Source organism: Geotrypetes seraphini, chromosome 1, assembly GCF_902459505.1.
Source record: "Geotrypetes seraphini chromosome 1, aGeoSer1.1, whole genome shotgun sequence".
Classification (NCBI taxonomy): domain Eukaryota; kingdom Metazoa; phylum Chordata; class Amphibia; order Gymnophiona; family Dermophiidae; genus Geotrypetes; species Geotrypetes seraphini.
Window position 1 is genome coordinate 517,900,442 of NC_047084.1, and position 19,322 is coordinate 517,919,763.

Here is a 19,322-nt window from a genome sequence, read left to right on the forward strand (position 1 = left end):
CAGAACCCGGCGCCGAGGGTAATCTACGGGGGCAGCGGCGTCGATCCTGCCCACTTGAAGGGTGCGCGTGCGCTTTGCCTCGCTCCCTGTCCGCGCAACGGAGGTCTGCAGGCATGGCTGATGAGATCAGCAAAGCGCAGAGCGCTCGGCCGGGCGGCGAGACCATTTTCGGTAAGATCATCCGCAAGGAGATCCCGGCTAAGATCATCTACGAGGACGAGCAGGTATGTGTGGCAGAGCTGCAGCTTTTCTCTGCAGGATTGCGTAGGCCTATGTTTTACTGGCTCTCGCATGCCTTTCCTGGCACTGGATAGCCGAATTCATGTTCTACGTTGAGCAGACGAGCTGGAAAAAAAAACAAAAACCCAACGTCATACTTCGGGGAGTTTTGGGAAATCGCTAGTTGCTAACCTAGATGGACTTGACTTTCGAGTTTTTTGCTGGGCCATTTGTTTAAGGAAATGTAGTAGAAATGGAATTCTTATCCTGGAATGATCTAGGTGAGTTAGTCATTAAGGTATGTAGCGGTGCAGAAGGTGAGATCGAAGGGCAGATACTGTACATTCCCTACGGATAACGGGCCTCCACTCTGCTTTGCTTCACACTGAATATATTCATATTATTAATGTTGTTGTGTTTTTTTTAACTTTAATATTACGTACTATTGTACTTTTGTGCGGTTTTTCATATTTGGGGCCTGATATTGAGTACTAACTCTATAGAAAGAAAATGGGAAAAGCAATCTTACAGTTTTTGGACCGTGGTTTGAGAATGGTTGATTTGGGATTTTTTAACCGCTGTTTTGAAGAGATTCACTCTTATATTTAAGCACAGTAGGTATTCCCTGTCCCCAGGGAGTTTATAATCTAATTTTGAACTTGAAGCAGTGAAGAGTTAAGGGTGGTGCCCAAAAGCACAAGGAACAGCAGCAGGATTTCAATTTGGCTTTGCCCGTAGCCAGTAGGCTGCTCCTCCTTCCCAATATTACTGTATTAGTTCTCTTCCTATTACTGTACTTGAAATACAGATTGGTTAGGGGTTTCTAGAAACTATTAAGAACTCTGTATTTCTCAACCTGGATGCCATACACTAAGGGCTTCTTTTACTAAGCTGTGCTAGTGGTTTTAGTGTGCGCTAAACCCTAACGCCAGCATTGAGCTGGCTTTAGTTCTATTTGCATAGTGCGGGTTTAGCATGTGCTAAAATTCTGTGCGTGCTAAAAACGCTATCGCAGCTTAGGGCTCCTTTTACAAAGGCGCACTAGCGGGGTTAATGCGTGCGACGTTTCATCACGCGCTAACCCCCGCGCTTGGCAAAAACTACCGCTTGCTCAAGAGGAGGGGGTAGCGGCTAGCGCGTCCGGTGGTTTAGCGCACGCTATTACACGCATTAAACCGCTAGCGTGCCTTTGTAAAAGGAGCCCTAAGAAATAAAAATATGAAGCCTTTTAACTCTAAATAAAAGATAGGGGACTTGGATTTCATTGCCACTTAAGTTATAGCAAAGAGCAAAAATACAGAATAATTTATTTCATATGCTACCCACCCATGCATGCCTCGGAGGTTAATGGACTGCCTGGACTATGTCTGATAGTTTTTGAAGACGAGCAGTGGTTGGTGGTGCTCTTTTCCCCTTAAAATAGAATAGTTTGAGATTTCCTAATGTATGGTAGTTTGAGCCATTTCAGCATTCTAACATGAGACGAATTGAGAATATCAAAAATGAGATCTTGTATGTCTGGTAGCTTCTGCTGCAGGGCTACCAAAACTTGATCCCTCCCCTTTGGGCTACCTGCCCTGGAGTTTCCTGTCATGCTCACTTAGTAGAAAAGCCAGGTAGATCTATGACAACAGGAAACAGAAGAAAATAAAGAGAGGATGCGGGAATTCCCGCTACCAGTCGATTCTGCTCAAGAAATTATTACACTAAAAACCACGGCCCAAAAAGTCGAACTGTAGTCATAAGAACATAAGCAGTGCCTCCGCCGGGTCAGACCATAGGTCCATTCTGCCCGGCAGTCCGCTCCCGCGGCGGCCCAAACAGGTCACGACCTGTCTGAATCACCAGAAGGGGCTCCCTTGCCACCTTGGTTTCTCATTGAAGTCCTATCTTCCCATCGTAGTCCTAACTCTCCGGTCTTGCACATGCACGACCTGTTAGGTTTCTATACTTATTACCTGGTTAGCTTTCTATACCTGTGTTACATCCCAGCACCTCTCTCAGTATCCCACAATCCCTTTATCCCTCAGGAATCCGTCCAATCCCTGTTTGAATCCCTGTACCGTACTCTGCCTGATCACTTCCTCCGGTAGTGCATTCCAAGTGTCCACGACCCTTTGGGTGAAAAAAAACTTCCTTGCATTTGTTTTGAACCTATCTCCCTTCAGTTTCTCCAAATGCCCCCTCGTACTTGTTGTCCCCTTCAGTCTGAAGAATCTGTCCCTATCCACCCTCTCTATGCCCCTCATGATCTTGAAGGTCTCTATCATATCTCCCCTGAGCCTCCTTTTTTCCAGAGAGAAGAGCCCCAGCCTATCCAACCTCTCGGCGTATGGGCAGTGTTCCAGCCCTTTTACCAGTTTCGTTGCTCTCCTTTGGACTCTCTCAAGTTCCGCCATGTCCTTCTTGAGGTGTGGCGACCAATACTGAACGCAGTATTCCAGATGTGGACGCACCATCGCTCGATACAATGGCATGATGACTTCCCGCGTCCTGGTTGTTATGCCCCTCTTTATGATGCCCAGCATCCTGTTGGCTTTTTTCGAGGCTGCTGCGCACTGTGCAGATGGCTTCAGTGATGCATCCACCAGCACACCCAAGTCTCTCTTAAGTCTGCTGTCTCCCAACAATGCCCCCCCCAATTTGTAGTTGAACAACGGGTTCTTTTTCCCTATATGCATGACCTTGCATTTTTTCCACGTTAAAGCGCATTTGCCATTTGTTTGCCCAGTCTTCCAGCTTGTCCAGGTCCCTTTGCAGGTCCTCACACTCCTCCCTGGACCTAACTCTACCGCACAGTTTGGTATCGTCTGCAAATTTTATAACCTCGCACTTTGCCTCCTTTTCCAGGTCATTGATAAATATGTTGAAGAGTAACGGCTCCAGCACCGATCCCTGTGGCACACCGCTCGTGACTCCCCGCCAGTCAGAATATTGGCCCTTCACTCCGACCCTCTGCAGTCTACCCGACAACCAGTGCTTGATCCATCTGTGCACATCCCCTCCCACCCCGTGGTTCCACAGCTTCCTAAGCAGCCTTTCATGTGGCACCTTGTCGAAAGCCTTTTGAAAATCGAAGTAAATGATGTCTATGGGTTCCCCTTTGTCCACCCGACTGCTTATTCCCTCAAAGAAGTACAGAAGGTTCGTTAGGCACGACCTTCCCTTACAGAATCCATGCTGGCTTGTTCTCAGTAGGCCATTCCTCTCGATGTGCTCGCAAATGCCGTCCTTGATCATAGCTTCCACATAGCTTCCATAGTCAAACATATAATGTGAACATTATAAAACTGTAAAACGTAGGAAATTTATGGAATGTAGACACAGCCTGAAGATCAGAAGGGGCACCCCCCCTCCCCGGAGAACCCTCCCAACCCTTAAACCTTACAAAGTGGAATACGCATGTAATTCTTAGTGAGGCTAGTGAAAGACAGAAATCCGGTTGCACAAGTCAGCAAAGATCTGCTTCCTATATTTATCAAAGTAATGTAATATAATATGGAGGAAGGGTTCCAAGATAGTATATGCAGACATGCATGTTCTTTATTTGGGTTTAGAACAGAAGGCAGAGAAACTTCACTGTAGAAAATCAGAATAAGATTTTCTCTGTTTGGAGGGGAAGGCAAAGGTCTATCCAGCTGTCACTCCTCTGACTGCTTTGGGTCTCATTGATCCCTGTGTACTGGCAGTATGTGCTCCAGGAGTGGTCCTGAAAGTGACTCGATTCTGAAGAAAGATCTCTACTCTACAGTACTGATTTAGATGAGTGACTTGCCACCTCCTTGACATCAACCCCATTACCTCTGGAAGATGGCACATAGAACAGACCCACAATGTGTAGGGGGAGAAGCGATTAAGCAGACATTGTGTCAGAAAGATTAGAGATGGAGTAGAACTCCATGGGTCCGAGGTAGGACTTTCTTGAGGGAGGGGGGATAAAGATAATGACTTTGCCTAGGACAGAAGATTTAGAGGTGGTGTCAGTTCCTGTCTTAGTCAAGTATGTGTTTCTCAACCTCCAATAGTTTTTCTGCAGTTTAGCTGAAGAAAATGTGGTTTGTTTACTGTCCAATATTCATGACTTTCAATATATCCATTAGTGTGCAAATTGTGACCGCTATTCGCCATTTGCACTGCTGTGTCACGTATTCATGGACCTGCACATTAAAAAATCGTCCACCTTTGGTTTTGTTTTTACTTATGAAAATGGCCATCAAGTGTCCAGGGAGTGAGCTGAATGCAACAACTCCAAAAAGAAAGAAACATGTACCATATTTTTTGTTCCATAAGACGCACCTCACCATAAGATGCATCCCAGATTTAGAGAAAGAAAAAAAGAAATAAAACATTCTGAACCAAATTCTCCCTGCCAGGCTCTGCACCCAACCCCACACTCCTTGCCAAGCTCTGCACCCTGTCCCCCCTCCCTGCCAGGCTCTGTACCCTGTCCCCCCTCTGGTAGTCTAGTGGTAGGCCGGGACAGGGCAGGCAGGCCTAGTGGCTGGCAGGTAGGGACAGGGCATGCAGGCAGGCAGGCATCCCCCTCCCAGGCATCCCCCCAGGCAGGCAGGCATTCCCCTCCCAGGCAGCCTCCCCCCCAGGAAAGCAAGCAGGCCTCCCCTCCCTCCCAGGCAGCCCCACCCAGGCAAGCAAGCAGGCCTCCCCCCTCCCAGGCAGCCCGGTCGGGCAGGCCTCCCCATCCCTGGCAGCCCCCCCCCAGGCAAGCAAGCAAGCAGGCCTCCCCGCAGGCAGGCTCAGCTTCTCCCTGCTCCCTATGTTTAATTCGGCAGGCAGGCAGGGCTGCCTCCCCCAATTACCGTTTTTTTTTTTTTCATTCTGTCGCCCTCCCTCGCTAGACACAGCTGTCTGGTCCCGGCAAGCAGTGATGGCTGAAGCGGCTCGAGTCCTCTTCTTTTCCCTTGGCACACAGTTGCTGCCTGCCTGGTCCTGCGCCGCTTCCCGTGAACAGTCTTGCGGGAAGTGGTGCGGGACCAGGCAGGCAGCCCTTTGTGCCACTCCACTGCAAGGGAAAAGAAGAGGACTCGAGCTGCGTCAGCCATCACTGCTTGCCTGGACCAGGCATGCAGCCACATCTAGCAAGGGGAGGGCAACAGAATGAAAAAAAAGGTAATGGGGCGGGCGGGGCCTGCCTGCCTACCTGCAAAGGAAAAGAAGAGGATTCAAGCCGTGTCAGCTGTCTCTGCTTGCCGGGACCAGGCAGGCAGCTGCATCTAGTGAGGGAGGGTGACAATGAAAAAAAAAGGTAGGGGGAGGATTGGGTATTCGCTCCATAAGAAGCACCCTTATTTCCACCCCCTTTTTGGGGGTGGAAAAAGTGCGTATTAGGGAGAGAAAAATATGGTAGATAGGGCTGTTTTTTTCTCCCCCTAGGGTCCATTATTCACTTTCTGTGGTTTCGAGGAACTACATTTTGGCTGGAACCTAACATCTATTTTCCCATAGCTGCATTGTTTTGTTATTTGCAGTTTATGAAGATTTTCAGGAACTATATACTGCGAATAGTGAGAACGCACTGTTGTATGAGAATCTGAAGTCTGAATGTTGAGGACAATTATGTGCTTTTGAGCAAGCTGTGGTTAGGTGCTGGGAACATGATTTTGACAAACAGTTGCAGAGATTGAGGCTAGTTTCCATTTTCTAGTGACTTGGGGTGCTGGAAAGATAATTTGGCCTTTCAAATGAAAGTGAAGCATCTTAAAAATGTGGCCTGGCAAACTAAAGATTTCTGAACTGTTTAAAATATTTGCCTCCTGCTATGAGGGCTAATTTGAGGGGAGAGTGTGGCACAGTGGTTAAAGCTACAGCCTCAGCGCACTGAGGTGGTGAGTTCAAACCCACGCTGTTCCTTGTGGCCCTGGGCAAGTCACTTAAACCCCCATTGCCCTTGGTACATTAGACAGATTGTGAACCCACCAGGACAGACAGGGAAAAATGCTTGAGTACCTGAATACATTTATGCAAACTGTTCTGAGCTCCGTGGGGAGAATGGTTATTGAGAAAGACATGGAATGTTGCTACTCTTTAGGTTTTGGCCAGGTACTAGTGACCTGGATTGGCCACCGTGAGAACGGGCTACTGGGCTTGATGGACCATTGGTCTGACCCAGTAAGGCCATTCTTAGGTATAGAAAATTGAATGAATGAATAAATAAAATAAATTTGGTGGGAAGACAGGATTCCTTAGTGGCATCAGATTTGAATATGTTGATAATTTAAAATCAGCCATAGGAAGAAATTTATTGTTTGTTTGCCTTAAAAGCTGGCAGAGATTAGGCTCTTAAACTGTTCTTGCAGTAAAGATGTGGGGTTTTTTTTTTTTCCATTCAGAAGTGTAGGATTACCAAGATCGTACAAGCTAAGCTTTCTTTGGTTTGTTTATTTATTTATTGCTATTCAATCCTTCAGTCATACCACTTAGGGCTCCTTTTACTAAGGTGCGCTAGCGTTTTTAGTGCGCGTTGAAGATTAGCACGTGCTAAGCCTCGCGCTACACGTTAAATACTAACGCAAGCTCTATGGAGGCATTAGTGTGTAGCGCGCTCTAAAACCGCTAGCGCACCTTCGTAAAAGGAGCCCTTAGTGCAGGTGTTAACAACAAATACCCAGCAGGAAACAAAATCTGAGCTTGATACAGTTTTTGTTTCAAAATATTTTGTCCTGTTTATCTTGTTCAACAAAACTTTTAGGATGGATTACATAATTATACCATAAAACCAGTACAGTACTCCCCCCCGATATTCGCGTGAGTTCCGTTCCAGGAATCCCCGCGAATCTTGAAAAACCGCGAATACGGTTTTTCATAGGGGGAGACTGGAGAGGGCAGCGGGAGAGGCAGGAGAGAGCAGCCGGAGCGCAGGTGAGTGCAGGAAATCACTCGCTGTATGCTCCGACCACCTCTTCCTGCACTAAGTCAGGCCTTACCAATCGGGAGCTGCGTGTCAAAGCAGCTCCTGATTGGTAAGACTCAACTTTAGTGCAGGAAGAGGCGGTCGGAGCATACAGCGAGTGATTTCCTTTACTTGCTGGCACTCCGGCTGCTCTCTCCTGACACTCCAGCTGTTCTCTCCTGGTCGGTGGTTCGTGGTTGGAAAATACCGCGAATGACCAGAACCGAGAACCACCGACCGCGAACTACCAGTAGAACACTGTATATCTAATGCATAATACTTTTTTCCTATTCTATACTTCTGAGTATAATCTTTATTAAATAATACCACCAAGTAATTGAGATGATACAGTATAGAACAGTTCACTGTGAATCTGGTGCCACAGATGCTTTCAGTCTCAAGTTCATTCTCATCATTACCCTTCCAGCAGCAGATTAGTAGAATTTAAAAGTAAAGGTGCATGCTCAATAAATATCTATTTTCATAAGAAATTTATGATTATATAGCTTATCTTATGGTTGTTAAATGCTATGTCTTCCTGTCCTATTCAATATTGTATTTCTCCCCTTCTACCTTCTGAGTCGGTCTATAATGTCTAAATGTATACCGTCATGTAATGATTATTATCCCAGGACAAGCAGGCAGCATATTCTTAACGTATGGGTGACGTCACCGACGGAGCCCCGGTACGGACCTTTTTAACTAGAAAGTTCTAGTTGGCCGCACCGCGCATGCGCGAGTGCCTTCCCGCCCGACGGAGGAGTGCGTGGTCTCCAGTTTCTTCGTTTCCGCGGAGCGAAGAAGACGCATGTGGTTTCAACGGCTGTTGAACACTCTTTTTTTGCCTTCCCGCTCGCGTTATTTCTGATTTTTTCTGCTTTTTTCCTTCGGGTTTTCTGTTTTCTTTCTAATTAGTTAAAAAAAAAAAAAAAAACTTTCTTTTTTCCTTTATTTTTCAACCGGCCCCGGCGGGGCCTGTTGCCATCATACAAGCCTCCGGCTTTGATTTCGCGGAGGCCGTATTTCCCTTCATGCCCCCTCAGCCGGGTTTTAAGAAGTGCCAGCGGTGTGCACGCCCGATTTCCCTTTCGGACCCACACAACTGGTGCCTACAGTGCTTGGGTCCGGAACATCGGGCTGACACCTGCACCCGCTGCGCGACTCTTCAAAAACGCACACTTAAAAATAGACAAATCCAGCAGAATCTCCTCTTCGGCACCGGTTCTGCTATGGATCCGACCCCGACGTCGACGGCACTGCCGAAATCGGCACCGTCAACATCGACACCACCTGATCCTTCTGCGGGGTTGATGGCGCCAGGTAAGCCGGCTAAGAAGCCTTCCACTTCCCTCGAGCGCCCTCCAGCCACGGCGGTGACACCGGTCCTTCCGACGTCCCGCAAGTCCCGTAAGCGCTCCGCTCCGATAACGGTGAGTGCCTCTTCATCGGCCTCCTCATCACCGGAGCGTAGAGCGGCACCTATGGTACCGAAGAAAAGTAAAACGGTACCGGTGCCCCCATTGGAGGACCGTATCTCGGCCATCCTCCAGACCAAATTACAGGAACAGCTACAGCACCAGCTTCAGGAACTGCTTCCAACCCTGCTGGCACCACTCCTTCCGGTACCGGTCCGGCCCGAGCCTCGCACCACTACGCCAGTGGCCACCCCCTCGGTACCGATGAACACTTCGATGCCGGTCTTATCGGCACAGCCTACACTCCAGACCTGCACGGCGGAGGACCCCTCCCGGCCCCAGGATCGACATCGATCGTCTCGGGACCGGGATCGGCACCACTCCTCCCGGGACAGAGATCGGCACCGGTCTTCATCTCCCGGCACCGTATCCATGAGATCTGGCAAGTCCCTTTCTAAAACCCGCCATGCTGAGCCGGCCATCAGGGACCCTGACTTATGGGAGCAATCCCCACTCGGTACCGAGGAGGATGCCTCTTCCACTGATGAGGAACCCTCCATGGCTGAATCCACCTCCAAACCCGAGCAGTCCTCATTTACAAAATTCCTTCGGGAGATGTCTGGAGCTCTCTCCATCCCACTTGAGTCCGACTCCAAGAAGTCCCAGGCCTTCCTAGAAGCCTTGGACTTCGATCAACCCCCCAAGGAATTTCTCAAACTCCCCGTCCATGATATTCTACGGGAGACGTTTTATAAAAACTTGGAGAATCCCCTTACTGTTCCAGGTGCCCCTAAGAAACTGGACAGTTTATACCGGGTCATCCCTATCCCGGGATTTGATAAACCCCAGTTGCCACATGAGAGCCTCCTGGTAGAATCCACTCTCAAAAAATCTCATGGTTCCAGTGTCTATGCCTCCACCCCTCCTGGCAGAGAGGGTAAGACAATGGATAAATTTGGAAAGCGCCTGTACCAGAATGCCATGCTGGCTAGCAGAGCCAACAATTACTCATTTCATTTTTCTTTTTACATGAAATATCTGGTACAACAACTTTCTGCTCTGCAAAAGTATATCCCTGAACGCAAGGTTCCATTGTTTCAGCAACAAATTTCCACCCTCCTTCAGCTTAGGAAATTCATGGTACGCTCAATCTATGACTCCTTCGAGCTCTCCTCCCGAGCCTCTGCTCTGGCAGTAGCCATGCGACGCCTTGCCTGGCTGAGGGTATCTGACCTGGATGTGAACCACCAAGACCGCCTTGCCAACGCGCCCTGTCTTGGTGATGAACTTTTTGGGGAGTCTCTGGACACCACCACACAAAAACTTTCGGCTCATGAGACGAGATGGGACACCCTCATTAAGCCTAAAAAGAAGACTCCGCCGACACGACCATACAGACCTCAGTCTTCTTACCAACGTCGTTTTTCTGCTAGGCCACTTAATCCTCCTCAACAGCAATCTCGTCGGCCTCGCCAACAACAACAACAACACTCTCAGGCTCGCTCGCAATCTCACCAGACAGCCAAGCCTCTCCCTCAAACTAAGCCTCCTCAGCCCTTTTGACTCCTTTCTCCAGGGCATAGCCAGTCTCCAACCCTCGCTGCCTCTGCCTCAACCTATCGGGGGCCGCCTCACCATCTTTCTACGACGCTGGGAGGCCATCACATCAGACCTGTGGGTTCTAAACATCATCCGTCACGGATACTCACTAAGGTTCCAGACTCTTCCTACAGACCATCCTCCCGTAGAGTCTGCTTCTCACTCCTCCCAAACTCCACTCCTCCTCAGGGAGGTCCAATCCCTCCTCCTTCTCAATGCCATCGAAGAAGTTCCACCAGACCAAAGAGGTCAGGGATTTTACTCCCGCTACTTCTTGGTACCCAAGAAAACAGGGGATCTTCGTCCTATCCTCGACCTCAGGAACCTCAACAAATGTTTGGTCAAGGAAAAGTTCAGGATGCTCTCCCTTGCCACACTTTATCCTCTTCTGTCTCAACACGACTGGCTATGTTCCCTGGACCTCAAGGAGGCCTACACTCACATCCCAATCCATCAGGCTTCACGTCGCTACCTCCGATTCCAGATACTGAATCACCACTATCAGTACAAAGTGCTACCCTTTGGTCTCGCATCATCACCCAGGGTGTTCACCAAGTGCCTGATTGTGGTAGCGGCCTGTCTCAGGTCCCACAACCTACAAGTGTTCCCCTACTTGGACGATTGGTTGGTGAAAGCAACAACCTCTCCACTTGTGCTGCAATCAACTCACCACACCATCTCTTTCCTCCATCTCTTGGGGTTCGAGATCAATTATCCCAAGTCGCATCTGCTTCCCACGCAGCGCCTTCAGTTCATCGGAGCACTTCTCGATACCAACTTCATGAGAGCGTTCCTTCCTGCCGACCGGCACCGGACACTGCTTCACCTCTGTCGACAGGTGCTCCTCCAACCATCCATCCCTGCTCGCCAGATGATGATTCTTCTGGGTCACATGGCCTCGACAGTCCATGTAGTTCCTCTGGCGCGACTCCATCTGAGGATACCGCAATGGACCCTCGCCAACCAATGGTCACAGACCAGGGATCCTCTTTCTCATCCCATCTCTGTGACATCGTCTCTTCAGCGATCTCTTCAATGGTGGTTGAACTCCTCAAATCTTTCCAGGGGCCTCCTTTTGCATCCACCCCCTCATTCCATGATCATCACCACAGATGCCTCCCCCTATGCATGGGGAGCTCACATAGGGGATTTGCGCACCCAGGGACTCTGGACCCCTCAGGAGCGTCAACATCACATCAATTTCCTGGAACTCAGAGCCATGTTTTATGCTCTCAAGGCCTTCCAGCACCTTCTCTATCCTCAGGTTCTCCTCCTGTGCACGGACAACCAGGTCGCCATGTACTACATCAACAAGCAAGGCGGCACCGGATCTCGTCTCCTTTGTCAGGAGGCCCTCCGAATTTGGACCTGGGCCACAGCCCACAATCTTTATCTCAAAGCGGTCTATATCCAGGGCGAACAGAACTCCCTGACCGACCAGCTCAGCCGCATCCTTCAACCTCACGAGTGGACCCTGGATCCTCCCACTCTCCACTCCATCTTTGCTCGCTGGGGCACTCCGCAGGTGGACCTCTTTGCAGCTCCTCACAACCATCAGCTGCCCCAGTTCTGCTCCAGACTCTTCTCTCCACATCGTCTGGCCCCGGATGCATTCCTACTCGACTGGACGGATCGGTTCCTCTATGCCTTCCCTCCACTTCCTCTGATGTTGCGGACCCTGTTCAAACTCCGCAAGGACAGAGCCACCATGATTCTCATCGCCCCTCGGTGGCCCAGACAACACTGGTTCTCCCTCCTACTTCAACTCAGCTCCAGGGAGCCCATTCCTCTTCCTGTATTTCCTTCTCTGCTTACGCAGCAACATCAGTCTCTGCTACATCCCAATCTGTCTTCCCTCCACCTGACAGCTTGGTTTCTCTCGGGCTGACCTCCCCAGAAAACCTGTCTCAGCCTGTCCGTCGCATTTTGGATGCCTCCAGGAAACCCTCCACACTCCAATGTTACCATCAGAAATGGACCCGGTTCTCCTCTTGGTGCCTCCTGCATCATCACAATCCCACCTCATTGGCGGTGGAGACTGTACTGGACTATTTGCTCTCTCTGTCTAACGCTGGTCTCAAGTCTACCTCGATCAGAGTCCACCTCAGTGCCATCACTGCTTTTCACGAGCCTATCCTTGGCAAACCCCTCACGGCTCATCCTCTGGTTTCCCGGTTCATGAGAGGCCTCTTCAATATCAAACCACCTCTTCAGCCTCCCCCGGTCGTCTGGGACCTCAATGTGGTTTTGTCAGCCCTCATGAAACCCCCCTTTGAGCCTCTTGCTACTACCTCGCTCAAACTTCTCACATGGAAGGTGCTTTTCCTCATTGCCATCACCTCTGCCAGGAGGGTTAGTGAGCTACATGCACTGGTCGCCGATCCACCGTTCACTGTCTTTCACCATGACAAGGTGGTTCTGCGTACCCATCCTAAATTCCTTCCTAAGGTGGTTTCAGCCTTTCACCTCAACCAGTCCATCGTGCTACCTGTCTTCTTCCCAAATCCCCATTCTCATCCTGGGGAACAGGCTCTTCACACGCTGGATTGTAAGCGTGCCCTGGCGTACTACCTTGACCGTACCAGGGCTCACCGCTCCTCTCCTCAACTCTTTCTGACCTTCGATCCTAACCGTCTGGGTCACCCTGTATCTAAACGAACGCTGTCCAATTGGCTTGCTGCCTGTATTGCGTTCTGTTATGCTCGGGCCGGCCTGTCACTGGAAGGAGCTGTCACGGCCCATAAAGTCAGGGCTATGGCTGCCTCTGTGGCTTTCCTCCGTTCCACGCCCATTGAGGAAATCTGCAAGGCGGCCACTTGGTCTTCAGTTCACACATTCACTACTCACTACTGTCTGGATGCCTTCTCCAGACGGGATGGGCACTTTGGTCAATCTGTGTTGCAAAATTTATTTTCCTAATGGCCAACCATCCCTCCTCCCTCTCTGTTAGCTTAGAGGTCACCCATACGTTAAGAATATGCTGCCTGCTTGTCCTGGGATAAAGCACAGTTACTTACCGTAACAGGTGTTATCCAGGGACAGCAGGCAGATATTCTTACGACCCACCCACCTCCCCGGGTTGGCTTCTTAGCTGGCTTATCCTAACTGGAGACCACGCACTCCTCCGTCGGGCGGGAAGGCACTCGCGCATGCGCGGTGCGGCCAACTAGAACTTTCTAGTTAAAAAGGTCCGTACCGGGGCTCCGTCGGTGACGTCACCCATACGTTAAGAATATCTGCCTGCTGTCCCTGGATAACACCTGTTACGGTAAGTAACTGTGCTTTGTTTGTATATCCCTCCATTTTTATAAATTTTACTATTGTAAGCCGCTTAGAAATCTGATAAGCGGGATAACAAATTTTAATAAAACTTGGAAACACATACCACAAACAGAAAAATTTTTTTAGACGGTCCAAAATTATTATAATTATTGCCAGGTACTGAGGGTCTGCTAGGCTTTCGAAAACCTGTTACCAAAAATGCATAAAATCATGTTTTGCCTTAATGTCTCTGGGATTGTGTTCTGATCAACGGACCCACAATAGAGAAGTAGCTTCATCGCATGCCCCCTAGTCTTAGTATTTTTGGAAAGAGTGAACAAGTGATTCACATCTACCCTTTCCACTCCACTCACATTCCCCCTGAGCCGTCTCCTCTCCAAGCTGAAGAGACTAACCCCCTCTTCTACGAAACTGCATGCAGAGAGCCGCGGGCTATTCAGTGCGGCTCCCCACGCTAGAAACTGCTAGCACAGTTTAATAGAAGAGGCCCTTAGCCTCTTTAGCCTTTCCTCATAAGGGAAGTTGTCTCATCTCTTTTATCATTTTCGTTGCCCTTCTCTGTACCTTTTCTAATTCTGCTATATGTGTTTTTGAGATAAGGCGACCAGAACTGCACACAGTATTCAAGGTGTGGCTGTACAAGGGCATTATAACATTTTCATCTGTTTTCCATGTTTTTCCTGATCATTCCTAACATTCTGTTTGCTTTTTTAGCTGCCTCCTTAAACATTAAAGACCTAGGCCCCAATGTTCTAAACTTACTGTGCCTTTAACGATTGCTAGAACAGTTCTAACTTGTTTAGCGTGAAAGTATGTTTAACTTCTGATGCACATAATGGTTCTGTGCTTCATAGCATCCTTGGATAATATTATATAAATGTAGTACAACAAGGTCATTAATATTAAAATGAGCACTCTGGCGATGCATGAAATGAAGCGTTGAAGTATTTGCTTATATTTTTGGAAATGGCATCTCCTAAAATTGGTGGGTTTTTTTTTGCCTTTTCAGTGTGTTGCTTTCCATGACATTTCTCCACAAGCTCCAACACACTTCTTGGTGGTTCCAAAGAAACCTATAGCCCAGCTGTCGGATGCAAGTTGTGTGGATGAAGCTGTAAGTAGAAAGCAATTCCATCTTAGTGACTAACAGGTTCTGTCTTATGATCAGAAGACTGGAATATAAATGAATTATTGTCAGTAGCAGATGAATCCAGATATGAAGCCGTCTTCCAGCAGGTAGAGATAGTGAGTACTGAATTGTGACCGATATAGGATGGCATGTTCTTTGTCTCTTGGTATTCTCTAACTCCAGCAGATGGATGGATGGTTCTTCCACCTTTCTGGTTGAGTTTTCTGCTTGAATCCTGTTTTAGGTTTCCTATATCTCAATTTGCCCAAAAATGGGGGTCCCGGCTTATATTCAGTCCAGCGCACATCTGTCCCCCCTCCCAGATTTATTGCATTCCTTCGCTGGGCCACCTCCCTGCCCTGTTCATCTTACCTCCTCTGCTGCTGGAATCTCTGGTAGTCCAGAGATGTAGTGGGCTGGATTGAGCGTTCCACCTCCTGCCCCATTTATAACCCGGTCAGTCTTTGCTGTGAATTCCAGTTTCAGCCACTGAGCGGGAGCGCATTTTGGCGCTGCTGCTCGGCGATGAGCAACTTCCTGAATGGCTCCCACTTGGTACCACTCAGCAGCTGAAGCTGGAATTCACGGCAGCGACTGACCAGGTTAGTAGCAGGGTGGAAAGCTTGCTCCTGCCCACCACACCTCTGGACCACCAGGGATTCCAGCAGCAGAGGAGGTACGATGAACAGTGCTGGGAGGGGGGACAGGGTGGCGAGCCTTGGAGGGAAGGGGCTGTGTGCTGTGCTTGGCAGGGAGGGACTGGGTGCAGAGCCTGATGGGATGGAAGTAAGGGGGCTAGGTGCAGAGCCTGACAGGGGTTGGAGGGAAGGGGGCTGGGTGCAGAGCCTGACGAGGGAGGGAGGGGGCGCTGGGAGCAGATCCTGGCAGGTCACTTGAATATTAAGCCGCCTGACTTATATTCGAGTCAAACCATTTTTGCTCTTTTTTGAAGGAAAAATAGGGTCTCTATTTATATTCAGACCAATTTATATTCGAGTATATATGGTAACTCACTGTGGCTTTTGAAGTCTGGTATTGTGGTCATTGCACACATTCTGGTGTGTGGATATTTCCATAAAGAGAAATCCTACCAATTGCCAGGGATGCTGTAATAGTCCGTGGCTTAACTGGCAACATGTCAGGAGAGGGAGCAGATAGGCCTAAGTGGTTAAATTAAGGGATATGAACACTGTTCTCACTTCTCCCTCCCTCTGTGGATAAACTGTATTTTCACACGTATAACGTGCACATTAGATATATTTTTGCTAGCCAGCCTGTGCGAATCGGAATCAAAGTAAGGACTGCAAGGAAGGAGAATGGATAGGAGAGAGACCAGATTCAGCAAGAGGACTCGAGGAAGGAAAAGGTGGTGATGTATTTGGCTGGAAGACTACTGGGGGAAGGGAGTGAAGGAGAGGAAGCAAAAGTGAGAGATATTTGCAAGGCTGCAAAGTAGTGCTGCTTGATTCTGTATTTTCACACATGTAACAAGTGCATGTTATATGGGTGGGTGTATTATGAATAACTTTTTTTGGGTGTTTTTTTTTTTTTTTTTACATATCTACTCAATTTATGTGCGTTATATGCATGAACATTATATGTAAAAAAAAAAAAAAAAAAGGTACTTTGGTCCTCCTATGCTGCTAGGCCTGCTAGTTTTGGACTTCAGGGTCAACTTCTTACTGTGACTAATACTAAATGTTGGGCATCTGGAGCAAAACCAATAAAAGATTAGTGCAGAGGCAGTGTTTTTTAAAGAAACAAATGCAAGGCAACTCTGGGTTATTAATGGCATTTTCCCTCTATCTCCAGCTTCTTGGGCACCTGATGATCGTTGGTAAGAAGTGTGCTGCTGATTTGGGTCTAAAGAGAGGATTCAGGCTTGTGATCAACGAAGGCCCAGATGGTGGGCAGTCGGTTTACCATGTCCACCTTCACATCCTTGGTGGGCGTCAACTCAGCTGGCCGCCTGGTTAATGGTACATGTGTGCATCCCCACATTCAGAATCCTGTGGAAACTTTAATGCAGAGTTGAAAAGCAGCACTTAAGCCTCGGCCTTTGAAGCATGACATGGCTAGTTTTTTGGCAAATTTGCTTTGTCTACAAGGTTATAAAATAGACTAATATGAAAAAATAAAAAGACAAATTTAATTGAGATCATTTCTTTGCTGAATGTTTGTTTGTTTATTTGCAATAAAGTAGTGTGGTTTTAGTCCAGTTCTGTGCATCAAAAGGTCAATAAAAAACTTGTTGACCACTTCAAAACAGAATAAACAGGTCACAGGAAAAGGTAATACCAGAAAAGGTCCAGGTATGTGGAAGGAAAAGGGATGGGGGATTTCATTTAAAGCAATTAACACTTGTGACAGCTGGAACTGGCTGTTTTACTTGCTGCGTATGACCTCATCTTATGCCACTGTGTTGCTGCTAAAAAGACAGGCCAACCTTTTGGAGTCCAACTGCTGTTACTTTTATGCTGCAGTCTGAAACATGTCCAGGCAAGTCTTGGAAACTGGTAAGAGTGTATACAACTGCAATTGCAGTGATGACAGACCATGAAGAGCGCAAGACGCACTGCTTACTAGGCAACAGTGAAAAACCCTACTACTGTATATACTCGAATATAAACTGGGATTTTGGGGTGAGAATTCACAGGAGCCATTAAGGAAGCTGCTCAGCACTGCCAAATCGCGTGCCTGCTTGTGCTTCTCAGCGGCCAAAGACACGGCAGCCAGTTAACAGCAGTGCAGGAACTTGGAAAGTTCGCTCCTGCCCGCTGCACCTCCACCAGCGATCCGCAGTAGAGGTATGAGGCTGCGGCAGGGTGCAGAGCCTGGGAGGAAGGGAGCTGGGTGCAGAGCCTGACAGGGCAGGATACTTGGATATTAAGCTGCCCGACTTATATTTGAGTCAACCATTTTTTTTTTTCTCCTTTTGGGGGCGAAAGGGGGGTCTCGACTTATATTCGGATCAACTTATATTCAAGTATATAAGGTAGGTAGTTGGGAGAGGAAGTGACATCACCAATCTGAATGGCTGCTTGAGCCCGCAGTTCCTCATCAACTGAGGGAAATATTAACATCAGCTATCTGGAGCAACTAAATTGATAGCCTTTTATTTGTATGTACAGGAAACTCATTTTGGTAGGCATTGGAACAGTGTTGCTGTGCTTAGATCCGGGCCTACCTTTGCAGCACAGCTGGGTGACCAGCACCACAGTAGCAACTCCTCTCTGGTAAGAAACTTCAGGAAAGGGGTGTAAAGGGAAGAGGGACAGACTGATAGCGACAGAAACTTGGAATGGAGCTGTGGCAGTGGAGAAGAAATAGGCTGTAAGGGTGACAAGAACTCAGAGAGGGATCATGCGCTGTAATGGAGGAAGGGAACTGAGAAAAATACATAATTTGGGAAATAAGAGTAAGAGCAGACGGGAGGAAGTTTTGCTGGGGGCATTTGGCAATAGTGGAGGTGGCTTGGGAGGGGCAGTCAGAGACAAAAAAGAAGGGCATGGAGAAAGAAAGACAAAAAGAAGGGGGCAGGGAGAGAAATAAATGGGAGGGGGCAGGGAGAGAGGAAAAAAAGACTCATGGAGGGACAGAGAGAGATGGTTGGGGAATGGAATGAGTTCTGGAAGAGAGGAAGCATGCAAGAGGCAGAAAGAAGGGAATAAATATTGGATGCACAGTCAGAAGGCAGTGCAACAGAAACTCATGAAATCAGCAGACAACAAAGGTAGGAACATGATTTTATTTTCAATTTAGTTATCAAAATGTGTCTGTTTTGAGAATTTATATCTGCTGTCTATATTTTGCACTATGGCTCCCTTTTAATAAACCGCATTAGTGGTTTTTAGTGCAGGGAGCCTATATGCATTGGGAGCAGCGTGGGGCAGTCAGCGCAGTTCCCTGTGATAAAAAATCGCTATTGCCGTTTAGTAAAAGGGGAGGGGGTATATTTATCTTTTTTGTATAGTTGTTACTGAGGTGACATTGCATATTTTAAAGTCTTCTGCCTTGACCTCTTTGAAAAAAACCCTGAATATAAATTATAATTAGTATTTTATCTGCATACAGTGTGCTTTGTGTTTTTATAAAATTTTATTGTTGGTAGATCATTTTGACTTGGTCATTTTACAAGTAGCTTGCAAGCCAAAAAAGCGTGGGCCCCTCTGCTTTAGACCCTATAATGGTAGAGTCTCTCAACTGCAATCTCCCATTTGGTTGGGCAACTTCATATATTCAATACTTGGGGGTAAAAATTCTTTCTGATCTTTCAAAATGATACATTCTGAATCATGGTAAGCTCCTCCAGGAACTCTTCCTAGCTTTTGATAGATGGCACAGATTAAGCCACTCTTGGCTAGGTAGAGTAGTAATATGTAAGATGATGATTACCTAAATTTTGTATCTATGCCAGATTACTATGTGTATTTCTTGACTTTCCATACAGAAGCTACTGTAAACAAGACATTTGCCTACATCTGGAGGAGAAGGCCGCCTAGGGTCTCTAGAAAAGCAAAAGACCAAGGGGGATTGGGTGTACCTGACTTATTTAACTATTACTTAGCAGCACAGTTGAAACATATTAGTGATTGGTATGACCCTGCCCCAAATGTATGTGTAAGAATTCAGAGAAGTTTCCTTATTCCAGCTAGATAGTCTGTTTTATTATGGGAGCCTAAACATTTTAACTTAAGTATGGGGGAGACATCACCCTACCTTAGTTATTTTAGATCTGTGGCGAGGAAGAGGCAACTGTTAGGAGCTAAAG

The 19,322-nt window shown here is 47.7% G+C and overlaps 1 protein-coding gene across 1 annotated transcript; it reads left to right on the forward strand.

Moving 5' to 3' along the window:
* The first annotated feature begins 5 nt into the window (after positions 1-5).
* Positions 6-16,712, forward strand: HINT1 (histidine triad nucleotide binding protein 1). The gene is made up of 3 exons (XM_033928963.1): positions 6-224; positions 14,432-14,536; positions 16,364-16,712. The coding sequence occupies exons 1-3, from the start codon at positions 114-116 to the stop codon at positions 16,526-16,528; spliced, it is 381 nt and encodes a 126-aa protein (XP_033784854.1). The 5' UTR covers positions 6-113; the 3' UTR covers positions 16,529-16,712.
* Positions 16,713-19,322: the final 2,610 nt, after the last annotated feature.

What these genes read in the sequence shown, in the direction of transcription:
- HINT1 (XM_033928963.1), top strand. Translation starts at nt 114, where the DNA reads ATGGCTGATGAGATCAGCAAAGCGCAGAGCGCTCGGCCGGGCGGCGAG. An exon ending in TCATCTACGAGGACGAGCAG is followed by an intron (nt 225 to 14,431) that starts GTATGTGTGGCA and finishes TTGCCTTTTCAG; the next exon opens with TGTGTTGCTTTCCATGACAT. An exon ending in CAAGTTGTGTGGATGAAGCT is followed by an intron (nt 14,537 to 16,363) that starts GTAAGTAGAAAG and finishes CTCTATCTCCAG; the next exon opens with CTTCTTGGGCACCTGATGAT.